General features: G+C 38.5%; 1 protein-coding gene across 11 annotated transcripts in view; it reads left to right on the top strand.

Moving 5' to 3' along the window:
• Positions 1-21,021, top strand: part of Plcb4 (phospholipase C beta 4) — a 381,561-nt gene that overhangs the window by 208,437 nt on the left and 152,103 nt on the right. For all 11 annotated transcript variants that reach the window (XM_078051427.1, XM_078051425.1, XM_078051426.1 and 8 more), the window contains one exon: positions 12,377-12,475. In XM_078051427.1, the coding sequence (XP_077907553.1) occupies positions 12,392-12,475 (84 nt within the window). In that variant the 5' untranslated portion in view covers positions 12,377-12,391. The remainder of the gene's footprint in view (positions 1-12,376; positions 12,476-21,021) is intronic.

Below are 21,021 nucleotides of genomic sequence, written 5' to 3'. Positions count from 1 at the left end.
CTCGAAGATTTGAGGGACTGTAAGCTTCACCACATTTTGTTAGTTGGGTGAGAATTTCTAACTTTAAGAGAATATGTAAAAATGACTTGGTGAAATTTTCCATTGCATTGATGTTGGATGCCCTTATAGAAAGAGCTTTGGGAAGGCAGTGGGTCAGTGCCGCCTGCATGAGCATTTAGGGCTGGTGCTCATTCCTCCTAACTGCAAGACAGCCTGGTTCTCTTGCCCAATAATAATGCCATCCTCCTGGTCTCCAGGTCAGCCTGTTGACATCTTTCTAGAGTCTTTGAAACTTGCCTGCAGTCTGGTAGCATTTTGGAATCTGCCAGGTCAATCTTTTTCCCTGAAGAAACAAAATAATTGATTGCAGACTCAAGGACCTAAGCAATTTTCAGTAATGTTGCTTATTAATACTGACACTTGGTGGGAGAGGGCAAGAGCTTGTCTAACAAGGGTCAGGGAATTTAGTTAAAGAAGCTGAGTTTTTGCTCTCCATTTCCCAGCCTGGCTTGAATTAGAAGTTAGAGACATTTGCTAAAATAATATACAATGTGAACTCTTGGGAATCTCTTCACTTCCAGCTCTTTGACCTCTGGTATCCTTCCCATTGTCTCTAGACTTTGTTAGAGTGAGGAATGTTATTCAGTTTCTGTATAAACCATGGAAGCAAACACACTTTAAAATAATCCAGGGAAAGCACACATTTTATGAAAGGGACAATTATGTAAAGGCTGTTGACCTTACAAGGATTTTGCAAGTGTTTGACATCCTGGAAGTGTGCTGAGGAGTTGTTCTAGAAGTGCCACCATGTCATTACTCTTTCAGTTGCTTGTCCATAGGCAATAGAAGTGCATTATTTTCTGTTTTATTTGAACCCATCTGAATGTGGCCTTCATTTTAGTAACTAAAATATGTTTCAGGAAGTACATGCATGATTTTTAAATAACATCTACATTTATAGATGATAACCTATTAACACTACCATTATGGCCCAAATCATGTTTAATCAAACGAATAGAGCTTGGAGGGATGAGAAAAAAAATGAATGGGTCATCCTTTGTATTTCACTGACTTGGAAGCAGAGGCTCAGGAAGGTGAAGGGGCTTCCTCAAAGTTACACAACTAGCTGGGACAGGGCTGGGACTAGAATCCAAGTCATCTATCTCAGATTGGCCCTCTGTCTCCATTCCAGAAGACTGAACAGGTCAGATTCATTTACTATTAATGGTGGACACAGTGTAATGTATAATTAAGGTCAGACCCATTTTTTTAAGGTATAGTTAAATTACGTATAGAACTGTAAAATTTATATGTGTCTAATTCACTTTTCTAACACAGGTTAGAAGATTTATCTGGAGTTGTGTGAACATGGGTCCTGGTGTCTAAAGTGAAGGGAATGGACTCAGTTTCCATCTCTGCTGATCTATCAAGCAAAGCCAAAGACAGTCCTGATACTACCCCTAACTTTTAAGTACACTCTCCTACAGTGATGGAGCCATTCCCTTTAGCCTTCTTGAGGATTTTTTGTGAACTGTTTGTCTGAACCTAGAACCAAAATTAATATAAGGCTGGTTATCAAGAGAAAATCATGGTGTTTTCGTCTTTGCTTTCTTTCTTACTCTCACCCTGGTGTTGAGGATGGAATCCAGGGGTACTCTACCACCAAGCTACATCTCCAGCTCTTTTTATTTATTTATTTATTTTATTTTGAGATAATCTCACTAAATTACCCAGGCTGGACTTTAACTGTGATCCTCCTGTCTCAGCCTCCTGTGTTGCGTGGATTGCAGGTGTACACTGTTGTGTCTGGCAAGTTTTAATAATTTTTCCATCTTCACAGAAACTTCCATAAGAGAGTGAATTGGAAAGAAATGACCTAGTTTTTAAACAAAGGGCAATAAAGTTTTGAAGGAATGGTGAGACAAATAGATCTCTGAACTAGAATAGTAAATTGTATGGATGTCACTAATAGACACCAGGAAGGGTATAAAAGAGAGTGTGAGATAAGGGTTACTCCAATGTGTTTATTTATTCAGGCTCACTACAGCCCCAAATTGCCTATCTCTGGTGATCGGGATTATTTTCCAGACTTGTTATGAAGAGGAACCCCTTCCTAAAAGAATTTTCATGGTTTTCTGCATGTCAGAAAAAGACAGGCCAAATAGCTCTTTCCAAAGTTCTAGATCCTTTAGTCATTTTGGCTTAAAATAATTCATTCTATTTTGAGATGGCACATCCTTAACTCTTTCACTTACTCACATAAACCAAGTTGTACAATTTTCCACCAAACCTGAGCCAGGTATGGTAATGCATGCCTGTAACCCCAGTGACTTTAGGCTGAGTTCAAGTCCAGCTTCAGCAACTTAAAGAGGTCCTAAGCAATTTAGCAAGACACTATCTCAAAATAAAAAATAAAAGTGACTGGGGATATGGCTCAGTGGTGATGACTATTAAAGTGTCCCTGGATTCAATCCCCAGTACCAAAGAGGGAGAGGGAGAGGGAGAGAGAGAGAAGGAGAGAAAGAAGGGAGGGGGAGGGAAGAAAAGGGAAGGGAAAGGAAGGAGGGAGGGGAGGGGAAAGAAGATCAACTCTAGAGAGAGGAAAATTAAAAAGATAACACTTCTTCCATGAAGTAACTGGTGAGTTAAAAGATTTTGCATTCTTTCCTTTCACACTGATTGAATTTTTATGCATTAAAAAGAGAGAGGAATATGTCAAAAGGGGTGGTACATGCCTATAATCCCAGTGACTCAGGAGACTGAGGCAGGAGAATTACAAGTTTGAGGATAGCCTTAATAACTTAGCAAGGCCCTGTCACAAAATAAAAAATAAACAGGGCTGGGGGTGTAGATCAGTGGTTAAGCACCCTGGGGTTCAATCTCTGGTAACAAAAATAAAAATAAAACAGGAAAAAAGTTTTGGGTTTTTTTTTTTAAAAAGAATTTGCATAGATTAAATTAAAAAAATCATCCTCCCCCAACCTTAAATTCTGTATATATATATATATTTTTTCTCACCCCCTCCATTATCTGAGTTCCATCTTCATTCCATGTTTAAACTTTTGAGGACTTCAGGTAAAAACATGTTGAAAAGAGAGAACTATCTTTGTGTGAGGTTAGATTTCTTTGACCAAAAGTTATCTTCAGGCTATGGAGTAGTACCCTGATATATATGAACATACAAAGGCTGTTGGTTTCTGATACCTTCTAATTCAAAAACCCAAGGAGAGATATTTTATTTTCTCCATATATGGTCTGGACTCCGTTCCATTATGCATGTCTTGTACTTTAATCCTCATCTTATGACTCCTGTATAATAATAGCAATGACCTATTTATAAAATAACTTGGAGAATGTTTAACTACAGGAATCTTGATTAAATTTAATAGCTCATTGTGTGTGTATGTTTATTTCAGTAAGAAAATTGTTATTAAAATAAAGGATCCTTTGAGTCCTTGAATTTGTGCCTGCTACTGTCTAAGCCCTTTCCCTATTTTTGTGAAGTCATGTCTTGCAGTCCTCAGACTGACTCCACATCACGCCTGAGGCAACCTTCAGAAAGATTATCCAAGCAAAGAAAAAAATAAAAATCTTTCCTTTGAAATAGTCTGTTAATTAAGGCAAAATTGGGCCTCTAAAGAGAAGATTTCTCTCTTGACATGTATGATGTGTGGTGGTGATGTTTTGCCTAATAATTTTGGCAGAGCCAGTCCAAGGGCAAATGAAGGGCAAAGTAAAATATGGAGGTCTGGGCCCAAGAGAAAGAAGAGAATCTTAGCAGCAGGCTAGGGGTCACCTTTTAAAAGTCAGTCTCTAGAGATGTCAACTACGTACCCCATAAGGACTTGTGCAGGATACAGCCCCACCCTCAAGAACCCAGATGCCAATCTGAGCAGTTCCCACTGGCAGTCAGTGGTCAGAGTTCTGGACTGAGTTATGAGGCATAGAGGGGTGGGAATGGGAGGTGCAGCTTAGAAGTGGTTGATAGGCCCAATCAGACTGCAGAGCCAAGTAAAGAATGGAAACTCACTCTGCAGACTGGGTTCCAGGCAAACTGCTGGGTTTCCTCTTTTGGAAACAGGACTGGGAATAGCATTTGAGATTGTGGAGGGGAGAACAAATGCCCGCAAAAAACGGTGCTGAAATGTGCATTTGGATAACACGAGGAACATTTGCTCTGCTGTGCCTCACTTTGTTTTGGGGGTTGGTTGGCAACTCCTCCAGAATGAAATATTATCTCATTTATCCTTTCATTCATTTATTGCTTATGGACCACCCACTACTAGGACACTAATATCGAATGAGGTCCCATTCTCTACAGAGTTCACTGTTTAGTGGAGACATGGATCAACAAATATCTGTTTACAATGAAAGGAGAGCACTACAGAGGGAAGTACAGGGTTTCTACATAAAAATACGGAAGTGGTACCTAACTCAGTGTCTCTAAATGGATAACTAGTAAATAACCAAGTAAGGAGAGAGATTGCGGAATGAGGGACGAGGAATGTATAAATGGCTCAGTATTTGGGTCAATGAATTTGTCTGAAAAGTTCAGAGAGAAGTAGAGGGAGAAGTGGCGACGGATAATATTGCTTCCCCAGGTGGCCAGGACATGATTCTTCTAGAACTCCTTGGTTTCAACATATTCTTTCTTTTCTTCTCCTTTGGTAAATGCAGCTCCTTAAACTTAAGGGAGTTTTGCAGGTTGAATCTTCATTTGGTGTCTTCCCTGATGTTTGCCGTATGTGCACTGTACTTTGAGGATCACTAATTTAAGGCAAGCCTGTGAGGCCTAATTCTCTGTTTTTCTCCTAGGCTCCTGGTGTGCATTTTCACCTTAATCATCCAGAACTTTCCACCTAGAGTTTGAACCATGTTCTAGTGAACAAGAAACTAAAGCTGAGGGAGAGGTTAACCCACACCTCCATTCCTGTGGTCCCCATTATCATGTACCCAGGCTTTCCAAGAACAAAGGCTTCTCTGGCCAGGAGCCCTGGGTTAAGAACACCCTGAAACAAGAGCCCAAAAAGACTTCCATTTGTGTTCTCTCCCTAAAACTGTAGCTAATCTTTGCATGTTGCTTTTAGTTTTCTGTCTCTCCCAGACCTGGTCAGAACACCCCTACCAACCACAAACCTTTGATGAGTAAGGAAAGATATTACTGTTTATTCCTTGCAATATGTTTCTAGGTATTCACTATATTCAATTTAAGGTGGTTCTCTAAGTACCCCAGATATTGAAGCATGTTTTAGACACTGTTAGCAAAATCCTGGTATAATGAAGCCTGTGGTATCACCATAAATATCACCTAATAAATTTACATAAGCAATTTTTATAAATATTTTTATTCATATATTTTTTTAAAATTGTTATATTTAGCCAAGCACAGTGGTGGATGTCTGTAATCCCAGGGTCTTGGGAGGTTGAAACAGGAAGATTGCAAGTTGGAGGCCAGCTCGAGCAATTTAGCACGTCTCAAAATATAAAGTCAAAAGGGTTGAGGATGGAGCTCTGTGATAGAGCACACTTGGGTTCAATCCCTAGTATTACACACACAAAAAAATTAATTATTACATTTAGAGAAAGTTACACTTACCTTGTATCATGATTAGCACTGAAAGGGGGAGACCAGCAGTGGATATGTTTATTTTCTGCTTTCATGTGATTGGTATTTTCATAATAAACTCCAGGAAATTATTTTGAATCAGGTGGTCATTTCTAATAGATTAATCGTGGCTAAAGCTATTGATTTCTTATAATCTAGAATTGATGAAAAAATGCAGGGGAAGGTGGTTCCTAGCTATAATCCCAGCCACTCAGGAAGCTGAGGGAGGAGGCTGGCAAGTTTGAGGTCAGCCTCCACAATGTAGCAAGACCCCGTCTAAAAGTAAATAGGGGTGGGCACAATGGTGCACTCCTATAATCTCAGCAATTTAGGATCACAGTTCTAGGCCAGCCTGAACAGCTTAGTGAGGCTATGTCTCAAAAAGAAAAAATAGAGAAAGAAAAAAAAAGTGCTGAGAATGCACCTCAGTGGTAAAGGGCCCCTGGGTTCAATTCCCAGTATAAAACACACATACACACACACACACACATACACACACACACACACACACACACACACACACACACACACACAACTTCAGACTTACTGAGAAACTAATTCTAGCACCACCATAATCAGTCTTACTTCCAAATATAATAATAGCAGAGATCTTGGAGTTAATAAATAATTTTAATCAGAGTTACCAGGAAAATCTTTACTAAGTAGTGAATAAGAATCAGTCACAACTGGTATGTATGTACACTCAGGTTTTAAATGCTGAAAGGATGAGAACATTTTGTAGCTTTATTAGTCTCTTCCTGCCCTTTTCTCTTGCTTGGAATTCTGGTGGAAAACATAGACATTGTTTAAAAACTGATATTTATGAACAGGAGTTTTTTGTTGTTGTGTTTTGGGTTTTTTTTTTTTCAATATCATGCTGCTTTTACTTTAGAAAATATTTTCCCCTCTGAAAAACAAACACTGTAATTTTCTATATTTTAGAATGTAAAAAAAGTATTAAGATAAAAATCATCTAAAATTCCATCGCCAAAAGTGATACTGTTTGTATTTTGTTAGCCTTTCTCTTCTGTAAGAAAAAAAAGTGTGTGCTAAATGGTTGCTTATATAAGCTACACACACACACACACACACACACACACATATATATAAAACAAGTAGCCATTTGGATCATACTTGCTTTTGTATTTGCTTAACACATATTGAGAGTAGTTTTATTTGCCTGAGAAAAGCTGTGAATATTTTTAGAAACTCCTCTAAATTTGCTGTTGTTAAGCAAATAACTATTCCTTTATATCATTATTTTCAGTAAGCATAAGAATACTTAGATGGCAAAGTGTATTTAACTGATTGCTTAGTTATGCTTATGTAAGGCCCATATTTTACTACCATAAAAAGCACAACAATATCATTGTTCATAGATTTTGTGGGCATTTACTTAAGCTAAATCCTGCTGGTACAATTACTAAGTCAGGATATGGGCTTTTCAAGGCTATATAAATGAATTGCAGAATTCTTTTTTCACCAGAGTAGACTAGAATGCTCTCCCTCCCCAACTCCCAGCAGCATTACCTACAATCATTTTCTGTGCTCCCTATGCTTTTTGAAAAGCTTATTGAATGACTTGAAGAAAATGGAGGCATTTTTAGGAAACAGGGAAAATGATCATTAATGGTGCAATATATCAGTGTCAAATAAGATTTTTACTTGAGGTAAAGCCATTTGTTTAAAAGCTCTGGATGACCTGATAATGGACTGTTGGTCTGTTTTTAGAAAGACAAGGATATCCTCTTCAAAGATGGAAGAGCAAGATATTTAAATGTGTTTGATAGAGCCAACTAATTTACTTTCAGTCAGTGGAAATTTTATCCCAACTTTCTGTGTTCTTGAAAACAATCTTGGTTATTCTCATCCTGGGGTCATTTGAGGTCATGGGTTATTTGGTTTAATGGGATTTGCATGGTTAGATGGGGAAGGGATTATTTCATTATGGAACTTCTTTGTGGGTAGGTTAAAAGTAAAAGATAAAAGTTACACTTAATAAAATTCATAACTTGGCATGGTGCATTTTTATCCAATTGAAAGCTATATGTTAGTGGAAGCAAATGCTTTTTCAAATGAATTCATTAGTTCACAAATAGAAATAAAAAAATGGAGACTGTCTTGGTTGACTTGGGAGAAGCTTCAGGGTTTATTTAAAATTTACATTTATTGCTAAGAGGCAGAATTGTTAAAAAAGATTTGGAACTCGGGGAAGTATATACTTCAGAAATAATATCTTTACCGTTCAATGGGGTTTCAGACTAGAAGGGCAGAATGTTGAGAAGTCATTTCTAGATTCCATTTAATTCTGGACTTTTCTTTCCATCTTCTTTTGATTTCACTGAATGGATGTATGTGAAATGACCATTCCTTTCAAATTAGAGCTACCTCTATTGCTTTTCAGATTGGTTTGGCAATTTTCTAGACCTTATAGGAAAGATGTCCAGCTTCAGTTGGCTGCATGTATATGATATGCTTCCTGGGGCTGCTATTAAAAAAAAATCATCACAAACTAGTAGTTGAAAACAGCACCAATTTATTTTGAGGCCAGCAGGTTGAAATCTATGTGCCTCAGAACCATGTTCTCTTCAGACTCTGGCCTCTATTCCTGGCCTCCTCTACTTTCTGGTGGTCTCAACATTCCTGACATGTGACATTTAAGTCACCCTCCATTTCCTCCTTTTCTGTTACTGTCTAATCTTCCTCTGTCTCCCTGATATAAGGACTCTTGTGATGGCAGTTAGGACCCACTTGGATGATGCAGGATAATGTCTCCATAGAAGATTATTATCACATCTGCAAGGGTTTTTTTTTTTTTTTTTTTTTTTTTTTTAGTCCTATAAGGTAACATTCACTGCAATTTACTGCAGTTTAGGGTGTGAGCATCTTTGGGGGAGTCATTTATACAGCCTATCATATCCATGTACCTCGAATATGCCTGCTTTCACGTACTGACTTCTATTCATTCTGAACCACAAAATTAAGCATTGTCCAGGGAGGGCAGCTGGGGAAGGGGGGCAATTGTTGACTGAACTTTGATGCAGATTGGCCTGGGAGGCTGTGTATTGGGGGGACAGGGCATGTTGACGCTATTAGTTGACCCAGCACATCTGGGGCAGGTGGTTTAGTAAATCTTAAGGACCTTTTTATCGATCTAGCAACACTTTAAAAAGGTTTTTATTAGTACATCAGTTATTCATAATAGTGGGGTTCATTATGTTATAATCATACATGCAGGAAATATCAGTGCTTCCTTTCCCTCCTGCCCTCCTTCTCCCTACTCCCTTATGCTATTCTACTGCTCCTCCTTCTATTTATTTATTTGTTTTTATTGGTGTTTTGCAGATACACATAAAGGTGGAATTTTCTGTGTTATATTCATATACGTGCATAGCATAATTTTGTCAGTTTCATTCCTCAGTTCCTCCCCTTTCCAGGGCTTTTCCCTTACCCTCTCTCCCCTTCCTGTACTTCTCTGATTCTTCCTCTTTTTTTGTGGGATCTGCCCCCCCTCTTTTTTTCCTTAGTTGACTCTAGCTTCTACAGATGAGAGGAAACACTCAACCCCTGACTTCTTGTGTCTGGCTTATTTCACTTAGCATGATATTCTCCAGTCCCATCCATTTACCAGCAAATGCCATAATTTCATTCTTCTTAATGGCTGAGTAAATGTGGTATATATACATACACACTGGATTTTTATTCAGTCATTATATATATTTTTAAATCGCCTTAGAGGTCTAGTGATACAGCAGGTATAAAGATGCAGGGTCAAGCAGCACAAAAACCTGAATGGCTGTGTTATAGGAAAGCAGGGAGCTGAAACTCCAAACCTCAGTTCTTTTGTTTCAGTGATAGAAAAGTTAAAGTCAGACACCAAAAGCCATGCCAGAGAACTTCATTATAAGTGAAAGTAAAGAGAAAGTGAAATAAAAGAAAAGTAAAAGCAAAGCAAAGCTTAAACGGAGAGGACAAAAGAGAGAGAGAGAGACAGAGACAGAGACAGAGACAGAGACAGAGAATGAATGGTCTGTCTCTAAGCAGAGAACAAAGGAGACAAAGCTGTCTCCAAATTTATTACTGTTTGATGCTTATCAAGAGACCTGGGGACCACTTCTGCACTCTTTGCCAATCAGGTGTGTTCAGCTTCTCCTTCACGTTGGATGGTGGAGTTTTTGACCTTAGTTGGTCCCCTGGAACTGTCATGGTGGCCATGACATGGGGAGCTTCATCAACAAGTCAATCCCATGTTAATGTGAGCATTGGGGTTCATAGCTGGTCAGAAGGTACCTTAGTGCACCTGCTCTACTAAAGGACTCTTCCTTCCCAGACAAATGGAGACACTTACAGCCATAATTCCTAACTTCACATCAACCTCAGTAGACCCTGTCAAGAGTAGTCCCATTAATCCTTTTTTCCTGACGTGTTTTATAAATAGCTCCCTTGCTTTTGTTTATTTTCTACAGATTAACTGCTGTCATTTGATTTCTTAGGATAGTTTGAAGAAGGATCCTAAAGTAGTTTAAAGAATGCTTTATGACCTTACCATGCATTTCACTGCTCATTGCTGGCTACAACCTAACAGCTGCCCCTCCTTGGTTGACTACAGTTGAACTGGTGGGAGACCATCTTCGTGGGTGTTGTGCTTTGTGTTTATGCTGCTTATATATCTGATCGCTCAACAGCTCACCTTGGCTCCTTTGTGCTCCTTCTACTAACTCTTTGAGTGCCTCATCGTCTTTTATAGAAGGAGCTCTATGTCATTTATTATGAAATAAGGCCACTTAGGACTCCCCTGCTCTCTGGTTCCCATTCTACCAGGCTCTCTGCTGCCCAGAGTTTTTCCTCTGTAGTCAGTGCAATAACTAACCCCTTCAGTTGCATAAGAATCTAGAAACAATGAGACTATTTAAAAGCCCTTTGGCTCCCTTCCAGTAACTGCTCATGGTGTTTACACTGGAAAAGATGCCGGGCTATCTATCAATTCTTTGACTTTGTAAATCCACCTTGACTTCCTGGGTTCCACCAGAAGGCTGCTCCCTTCCTCTGTATGCTGAGGTGGTACCCTTGAAGTGGGTGAGGAGGTAATGAAATGCCCTGTGAGTGAAGCTGTACAGGGCAAGCTAGAGGATTAAAGAAGAGGAACTTTTGGCAGGGCCTGGTGAAAGCATTTTGTAATTAGCTGTGGGTGGGGATTTTGGATAATTGCAAAAAGCATATAGTTATATAGAGTGGTCAGCCCGCTGTCCGTCCCCCTGCATACCTTTAAAAATAAGTATCTGTCCCTTTAACTTTATGTGAAGTCGGTTGAACTTCATTTGTGCCCATTTTTAAATCAGTGACCTGGATTAAACTGTTGTAAACTGTAATTGGCTGGGTCAGGCATTTTTTAATCTGTTGGTCTTAGTTGTACCACCTATATAAAACAAGCCAGAGACTGCCTCTAATGCCAAACTCAGGGAAGCATTTCAGAGATATCACAGAAAATAGCTTTCCCTTCCCCAGTTTCAAATTGGGGGAAAAAAGTGGGGATACTTTAATATCATTTTTCCAAAATACCTCTCACCTTGTTTTGAACCCAAAACTCTGGGGCGGGGAGCGGGAGGAGTATTCAAGTGTTCCCAACTTCACCGCAGATCTCCTTTAGAGATCAGCGTCTAAATCCATCACTCTCCAAATCCTAAATCCTTCCATCAGCCTCTGCACCTGCCAGAGTCCTTCACATAATAAGACCATTTTGATGAAATTGGTACCCAAGAGGGAGATGAATATTTTATTTAGCAAGAATAGCAGTGATGTCTGAAAAGCATCATGTACTGGGCACTTAGGTTGGTCCTGGGAGAACCAGAGCTAAACCAGTGAACAATGATGCACGTGGATAAAAGCTTTCTTTTTATCTCTGATATGAGCTTTTTATATCAGATGCCTCTTTTTGCTATTCCTTTGAAAATGAAACCAAAGAGAAAAATTTAAAGGGATGGTTGGCAAGAACAAGAACATCACAGAACACATAAAGGTTAGCAGAGGAGGGATGTTTTGCCATCGTGTTCTGTAGTCTGCCAAATCAACGAGGCCATCCTTGTTGATTTATTTTATTTTGGTGCTGCAAATTAAACCCAGCGCCTCACATGTGGAACATATGTTCAGCCACTGAGCTAAAACTCAGCCCTCACCATCTTGGTTTCTTAAAAAATAATATATATTAAAAATAAATAAATATATATATATATACATATATATATATATATATATATATATAGTACTAAAAATACATATATATTTTGGTACTAGAGATTGAATCCAAGGACACTTTACCACTGAGATATCCCTGTCCCTTGCATTTTTAAATTTTATTTTATTTTTTTCTTTCTTACCATGCTTAGGGCCTCCCTAAATGGCTGAGGCTGGCCTTGAACCAGTGATCCTCCTAGGATTACAGGCATGCACCACTGAGGAGCCTGGCATCATCTTGTTTTCTAATCTGTCTTTTATGCTAACTTTTAGCTGTTCTGTAATTGTTTATTGAGGGTCCATTTTTTTCTCTGAAGATCTGTTTTACAGCATGTAATGTATAAAATGATGATTTCCCTCCAGGGTTAGAGCCTGGAAGAAAAGTTGGAAAAGGGAGGAGAACACAAAAGAATGATAATTTATGGACTTATTGTGCATATTTAGAAAAAAAGCCATTTCAGATGCAAGGGGGTAAACATTGGATGGCCACTTGTGTTTTAACATCATACACTAATGAGACATTCTTTTTTTCATTTTTAGGTCTTCAATATCATCATGGCCAAACCTTATGAATTTAACTGGCAGAAGGAAGTCCCTTCCTTTTTGCAAGAAGGAGCAGTTTTTGACAGATATGAAGAGGTAAAGAAGTGCTATTAATCTTTTCACTCAAAACATTCTAATAATTATTTAAGCTTAATTATGGTATTGAGCAAGTATTCTTTGACAGAAGTAAGAACATCTTGGAGATTCATAAGTTGGAATAGTTAGAGGGAAGTTATGGGATATAATATTAATGATACTCTAATTTATTGATGCTCATCCTGTGCCTCATATAATCACGACAGTCCTGTAATTTATCATCGAGTGCTCACCAAGTGCAAGACTTACCTTCTAAGCACTTTATGTGTGTTATCTGCTTAATTTCTCAACAACAACCTTCCAAGGTTGATACTGTTATTCTGGTTTTATGGAGGGGTTTCATGGAGTAAGGGTTTTGCTTAAGCTTTTGGTGTCCTTTCCACATAACCTTTCCATTTGTTATCAATGTAGCAGTGCTGGGACTTTGTGCTAGCCATTTACTTTGTTCATTTCATTGCACAGACCTTTGTGACCAAGGCTTTGCGTGCCCCTGCTTCTGTCATTTTTTTATTTGTGACCTTACAAGGTGGCAGTGGCTCCAGGCTTCCTCCAGAGCTTGGGCTTTGACCAACAATCTGTTTAGCAGGGCAAGAGAGGTGAGGTGAAGCCTCCTTGCCTTGTAAATCTGTTGTCCTTGAATCTGAGAGGACCAGAGGAGGGGTATGTCATGGAATTTATGTTGCCTTTAAGGTAAAGTAAAAGATAAGACTTCCTAAAACCATTTAGAGTCAGAGTTCTTTCCTTTTAAAGTCAGTACAATGGCTGTGCTTGGTGGTGCACGCCTGTCATTTCAGCAGTTTGAGGGGTTAAAGCCAGGAGGATCATGAGTGTGAAGCCAGCCTGGGCAAATAAGAAAAACTCTGTCCCAAAATGAAAAAATAAAATTAAATTAAATAAAAACAACTGGGGATGTAATTCAGTAGTCGATAGAGCCTCCTGGGTTCGGTCTATAAATATAGTGTGGAAAAAAGAAAGAAAGAAAGGAAGGAAGGAAGAAAGGAAGGAAGGGAGGGAGGGAGGCAGGGAAAGAAGAAAATAAAAAATATCAGTGAGATGCTTATGTGGCCTAATTAGCCAGCTGTCCCTGAGGTTGATTGTCAGATGCAGAAAGTACCTTTCTGTGAGGGGTTCTAACATGACTGAGGACTGTTGACTTGCTTTTTCCAGCATGTATCATAGAAGATGTATATCTAGTTGCTTTTATTTTTTGTATTTTTTAATAGTGGACATTGAATCCAAGGACTCACATATGCTAAGCAAGCACTCTACCACTGAGGCTCATCCCCAGACCCTTTAATTTTTTATTTTGAGACAAAGTCTTGCTAAGTTGCCCAAGCCGGCCCCAAATTTACAATCCTCCCGCCTCAGCCTTGAAGCATCTGGGTTTACAAATGTGAGCCACCTCACCTGGCTGGATAGCTGCTTTTTAAGTAAACAAATTTGAGCATGCAAAAGGTGAGCAAGATGTGGTCACTATCCTTGTAGTGAAATAAAATATTAAAGAGACACCTATTCATGTACCTGAAACGTTGCCACCGACAGGAAATAAAAGCTAACTTCATTTTGCTATAAGAAGGAACAAAATAATATGCTTCTACCTAGTCATCTTGTTCCTCATCTGTTTAAAATGCTTCCATGACTTTTCCACTCTAGGATAAAGAAAACTCCTCGATAAACTCAAGGCCATGCATAATTTGCCTTCTATGTAATTAGTACAGAATTGTTTACCTCCAGTTTCATACATGTCCTCTCCATTAACCTTAGCAAACCACTTATAATTCCCTCATAAACTTTTCTATTACATACTTATGTATGCTGCTCTCTCTCCTCCTGAGATGTACTTTTCTTTTCCTATTAGTTGTATTTGTAAACTTGTTACTGGAAAACTCCTTCTCATCCTTTAGAACCCAGATGAGAAATCTTCATTTTTGGATATATTCCTTGACCCATCCAGCAAGAGATCTCACATTTGTCCTACCACTATCCTACCCCAACACATATTTCACCTCCTTTGCATTTTATTTAATATTTCTGTCTCTCCTACTGTACTCCACCTTGCTTGAAGTCAAGAACAGTATTTTACTTATCTTTCAGTAATTTATCCGTAAGTAGCTGAATGTCTGTAACTGTAAAACATTGACAATGTCTAGTGTCAAAAAGGGTTTTGCACACAATTCATTCTAAGCTTGTCTGGTTCTTGTTTTTTGTTAGTTCATTCCCTTCCTTTCTTCCTTCTTTCCATCCTCCCTCTCTTCATGACTCACTCTCTCTTTTCTTTTCGGCTTCCGTTTTTGCTGGGAATGGAACCCAGGGCTTTGCACATGCTAAGCAAACATTCTACCACTGAACTGTACCCCTGACTATCCATTTTCTGATGACGCAAATGGGAGAGATGTCTTGATAATCCTTGACAATCCCATGTGTGGATCTGATCATCAACATATTCAAAATATCAGAGTATACTGCATGAAATATTTTTAAATAAAAATGATCACAATCAATCATTATATATAGTTCACACATAATTCAAAGTAAATTATTGCCATTGGCTACTTATATTCACTATATACAACTTGGCAAGGAAGGTCAAAAACTAATTGAGAAGCATATTCAAGTCTTTCTCCCAGGTAAACTGTATCTAGTTTGGGTATCACTGTCACCAAGATGACAGCGTATGGGAAAAAAAAAAGTATATATTTTCCCACCCATTGCTAGGCAATAGCTGAGACCTTAAAACAAAATACAGGTTAATGAGGAAAAAAAGCATACAAACTTATTTAATGTTTTATATGACATGGGCGCCTTCAGAAATGAAGATTCAGAGGATCAGGGAAACCTGGGTATACTTTTGCTTAGTCTGGTTGGATAGACATACAGAAAAATGAGTGGACAAAGGGGATTTGATCAAATAATAAACTGGGAGGAACTTAGCAACTGCAGGATGTTTGTTCAGATTCTTCTCTGCGTCCCCAGGTTCTCAAAGAACATCCCCTTGCATGTAAGGAGGATCCCTCTGGGTCAGCTTGGTTTTTGTGGTTTGCTTCAGGGTAGAGGGTGGTGAGGGAAAAGCCAGAGTGACCTTCCTGCTTCTACTGTTGTTGTCTCAAATGCCAAAGTGCCATATTTTGGGGTAACATCTCCTGAACCCCATCAATGGCCATATTTCTTTAGTATGAGCTGGTGTGCGATGATCTGTTCCAGAATCTGTTCAGTGACCTAAAAGATTTGCAGTTTCCTAAGACAATTTTCCAGGCTTTTGAAATCTACAAGATAGTTTTGAAAATACTGCATAGCATCTAATAATTCAGAGATCAATTGGAAAACATTAAATAAAAACACTGGCTGAGTGTCTCTCCTCCTTTAATGTATCCAAACACAGAGAAAAATTAGTTTTCTTTGTAAATAAAGTGAAATATGATTTGATGAACTTTGGTTCAACATTATTTCTTGTGATTTTTTTTGGGGGGGGTTATTATTTGGCCTTTTGGTTTGAAATGTTATAGAAAGAGATAACGTTCATAAAGTTAAACTTATTTTTTTCCGTACGCTGTCATCTTGGTGATAGTGATACCCAACCTAGACACAGCTGATATTTAGAATATGCTGGTTAGCTGTGCTTCCAAAGGCATTTGCTCTTCTTGCAGGTTCCTCTGAAAACAGGTAAAGTTAGGAGGAAGGAAACCTGGAACAAGTATTAGATGTCATGTAGCTAAGCTTTCAACTTTATGGAGTGCGGTTCACCAGGATTTCAAGTAAATAAGTTTTAATTTTATAGACGTTTCTCTTTCTATAACATTTCAAACCAAAAGGTCAAATAATATTTCAAGCTGGTTGACGGCCAGCTTTTGTTATTTCCCAGTCTTAAAACATGAAATTCATTGAGGCCAGAGCCATTCAAATATTTAGTTGTAAAAACGTAACCACAAAAGATGTTTCTATAGTTTGTGCATAAATAGTACTAAGAGATGACAGGTGATGATAGCCTAGGGAAAGAACAGTAATTAGAGAAAACAAAACCTAAGCATCCTGAGTGTCAGAGCAAAGGGACTGTCTTCTGAAGGGTCATAAGTTCAAAGCAGCTATCGTGTGGGTACCATATGGTAATAACTAATGTTATCATTTCATGTTACCTATCAGATGAACATTTAATTATACCCCTCATATTTGCTTTAAGAATGCAAGGAATTATTTATGCTGTGGGTGAGCACTCACCAGTCAGGAAAAACAAGTGTTTAATAGCCACTGTTTACATATTTATTTGTTAATTAACATTATTATTTTTTTTAATTTTAGTGGTAATACGGGAGATTGAATTTCAGGGCACTCAACCACTGAGCTATATCCCTGGTTCTTTTTATCTTATGAGACAGATTCTTGCTAAGTTGCCTAGGCTGGCCTTAAACCTTGAATTCCTCCTGTCTGTAGTCACTGGATTACAGGGATGCCTCACTGTGCTGGATACTTTTCTTTCTTTCTTTTTTTTTTTACATGTATTGCATTCAAGCATTATTTTGTTCTTTCTGTATTACTGGGGAATTCTTTTGAGGCCGACTCTACATATACAACATTTCAGACATTATATATACAACAGTTTGTGTTGCATGCCACTACCAAACCTGTTTTTTCCCCTAATCCTGCTGGAATTACAAGGTTGTGTAAAGGCAAAACTATTTTTTTTTTTTTGGTGATACTAGTGATTGAATCCAGGGCCCTACACATGCTAGGCAACCACTCTGCTTTCCAAGTTACTTTCCTTGTAAGACTCTGTTTTACGCAGCTTTTTCATCAGTGTGACCAAAAGACCTGATAAGAACAATTTAAAGGGGGAAATTTTATTTTGACTCACAGCTTCAGAGGTTCAGTCCATGGTTGGTTCACCCCATAGCTCTGGGCCCAAGGTGAGGCAGAACATTATGGGGAATGGTGTGGATGGGGAAAGAAGGTCAGGAGATGAGAGCCAAGATGCAGAGAAAGAGAGCTCTGCTTACCAGGGACAAAGTACAAACCTGAAAGGCACACCCCCCCAGTGACCTGCTTCCTCCAGCCATACCTCACCGGCCCACAGTTACCACCCATGTTAATCCATATCAGAGGATTAATCCCCTGATTAGGTTACAGCCATCAGATCTGATCATTTCCCCTCCAAATTTCTTGCCAATATTTTCTCCAATATTCTTGCCTTTCTCCAATATTCTTGCCTTTCTCCAATATTCTTGCCTTGTCTCACACAGGAGTTTTGGCAGATTTCCCATATCTAAACCATAATAGTTTCCCTCTTAAGCCAAGGAAAAAAAATTGTAGTCCCTTCTCAATTCTGAGCCCTTTGGGCTCCTTGAACCTGGGACTCTTGTTCCATATTCTCCTGAGCTCTTTCCTCTTGTATCAGTTTATAGGGTAATACGTAGACTCAGACAAAATTTAAAAAGAGCTTTATCCTTAAGAGAAAGGCTCCTGTCCTAGGGCAGCATTTTCCCGGCAGAACATTCTTCAGTGTCTGACCTGATCTGAACCTGTGCTGCCCATGACAGCAGCTATTACCCAGGTTTGGCTATTTACCCCTTGACACGTGGCTAGTGGAACCAAGGAACTGAGCTTCCTATGACTTCATTTTAATTAAATTTCAATGTACATAGCTATAGGCCTGGATGAGGCAGATAATCACCACAAACTATAACCAGGTTTAAAACAACCATCCTCCTTTCCCAAAGCAAAGGGGTCATTATCAGATCACTTCCTCGCAATCTATAGTTTTCCCCAGCCATTTCTTCTCAGTGGGAGCCAGAACAGAGATTAAGCGTTTTATTGAAGATTTACCTCTATCTCCAGTCTCCTCCTCCTCGTATCATAAGTCCCAGCTCAGGCTACCTTTTCTTCTCACTGGAGGGACTTTATTGTATCTGAGGTGAGCTGACAAGTCCTTTTCCAATGTCAAGTACAAAAATTACAATAAATCTTAATTTTATTTATTTATTTATTTATTTATTTATTTATTTATTTATAGTATTGGGGATTGAACCAAGGGCATTTTACCCACTGAGCTTTATCCCCAGACCTTTATATATGTATTTTTATTTTGAGACAGGGTCTCACTAAGTTGCTGAGGCTGGCCTCAAACTTGAGATCCTCCTGCCTTAGCCTCCCGAGTTGCTGAGACCAGCTTTACTTTTGACTCTAGAAGCAGGCAACAAGTCATTCCAGAAAATAGAACAAGGGTACCAAGGAGCCCAGCAGATAAAGTTGGTTTTATACATAGAAAATAGATGAAGAAAACAAACAAAGAATGGAAAACGAATCAGTCATTTAAAAGTTACTTTCCTTGTAAAGCCGCTAGAGGAAGAGAGAAAATTAATGGAAAAATAACTGATTGGGTAGTTTCAGATCCCTTTTATTGACTTTCCTCTTTTATTCTCATTTTTAATTTTTAAGAATCACTGAATAACACACATAGAGTAAATTTTACCAAGTTTAAATATGAAGCATATGATTTTTCCCATATTTTTATTGGTGCATTATATATATATATATATATATATATATATATATATATATATAGTGGGATTTTTTGTTACATATTCGTACATATACACTATATGGTAAATATAATTTGGTCAATATCATTCCCCAGTATTTTTCCTTTCCTTCTCCTCCTCTCTCCCTCTGGTCAGCATCCCTGTTTTATGTAAGGACTAAAACAAAGGGAATTTCATTACCTTTCCAATTGAAAATGACTCTCTGGGAGACTTGCCTATTATCTCTCTCTCCTGACTTCATGGAGGGTCAGGTAATAACCTAGTTTTCATTTGGTGATGTGAACCATTAGTGTGAGTGATTTCATTTGGTTTCTAGTCTCGAAAGTGCAGATGCTCAGTCCTTGATGTTCCTGGAACACTGGTGAAGCCTTCCTTATACACTAGCCTCCCACCTCTGCCCTACAAGCTCCTGCCTTTCACACCCACAGATGTGGAGGAAATTGGTGCTTACAGCTGCTGCTGTGTAACCTGAAACAATTTTTGTAATTGCCAGACAGAGGATCAAAGTACAAGAGCCTAAAGAAATCCTGGCCCAGAGTGGAGCAGGCTAACCTTGGCCTCAGTACAAGGCAGTCCCGATATCAAATTGGTGCTAGAAGTGGTGGTGCATGCCTGTGATCTCAGCAATTGGGAAAGCTGAGGCAGGAGGATTGCAAATTCAAGGCCAGCCTTAGCAACTGATAGCAAATTGTGGAACACCTTGGTAAAAACCTCCAGCAGCTTATACCCCATAGGTTGTGCATTAGTGAAGCAAAGCTTTTGCCAAATTTAATTTTCAAAAGACTAAAAACACAACCCTTGAAGCAAGTGTTTTGATTTAAAGGTTTATTTAACTCCTCGGTGAGGACACCAGCAGGAGGTAGAGTCAGTTGTAGGAGGACTTGAGGAAGACAAGTTTTATATAGTCAGGAAAGGAAAGCGGAAATAAGCTTTGTCAATTACATACAAAACTCGTTAATGCCCAAGAGGGCCATAAAACTATGACCTATTATGTGGTTGTCTTTTTCTACTAGAAGCAAATCATCTGCCTCTCCATGGAACCAAAAACAAATAACATCAACAACAAAGAAACATTTTCAACTTAACTGTTAAGTTCAAAGGATGTGGGCACTAACTATGATTAGCAAGACAAAGGTGCATTTTTCTATAGATGTAATTTGTTCTTTGGTGAGTTTCTTAAAACAGTGCTCTCAAGTATAACCAAAAAAAAAAAATACATAGTAATCTTGTTATTGTATTTCCAAGTTTGGGTAATTTAATTTGTACCCAAGGTTAGAATATTGAGCTTAAAGAGTAAGAATAGAATTGTACCACTTTTATTTACACTAAAAGATACTTCGAGGCTGGGGATGTTGCTCCCTGGTACAGCACTAGCCTGGCAGGCACCAGGTCCTGGATTCTAATCCCAGCACTGGAAAATAAAATAAGGAAAGAAAAAGAATATGAAGATACATACAGAGAATAAAATCATAGCATTTGCAGGGAAAAGGATGGATTTGGAAAATATTATGCTAAGTGAAGTCAGCCAATCCCCCAAAACCAAAGGCCAAATGCTTTCTCTGATATGAGGATGCCGATCCATAATGGGGATGGGTGGGGCATGGGAGGAATGAAGGAACTTTAGATAGGGCAAAGGGGATGGAGGGAAAGGGAGGGGGCACAGGGGTAGGAAAAATGGTGGAATGAGATGGGCATCATTACCCTAAGTACATGTATGAAGACTTGAATGGTGTGACTCTACTTTCTGTACAACCAGAGACATAAAAAATTGTGCTCTATATGTATAATATGACTTGAAATCCATTCTGCTGTCACATATAACAAATTGGAACAGATAAATAATTTTTTAAAAACATGCATACAGAGCTATCCTGATGATAATGTTAGTTACTATTTCAACTTGTAGAATCAATCTAAAAGTAGACAAAACATTTAATTATTGTTAAAAAAAAACAACATAAAAAACCCCTAGCTTTACATTTAAAGTGAGGGTTCAGACAAATGTTGGAATATAGA

Source organism: Ictidomys tridecemlineatus, chromosome 5, assembly GCF_052094955.1.
Source record: "Ictidomys tridecemlineatus isolate mIctTri1 chromosome 5, mIctTri1.hap1, whole genome shotgun sequence".
Lineage (NCBI taxonomy): Eukaryota > Metazoa > Chordata > Mammalia > Rodentia > Sciuridae > Ictidomys > Ictidomys tridecemlineatus.
The sequence above is the reverse complement of the archived record's forward strand: the minus strand, read 5'-3'. Positions and strand labels throughout refer to the sequence as shown.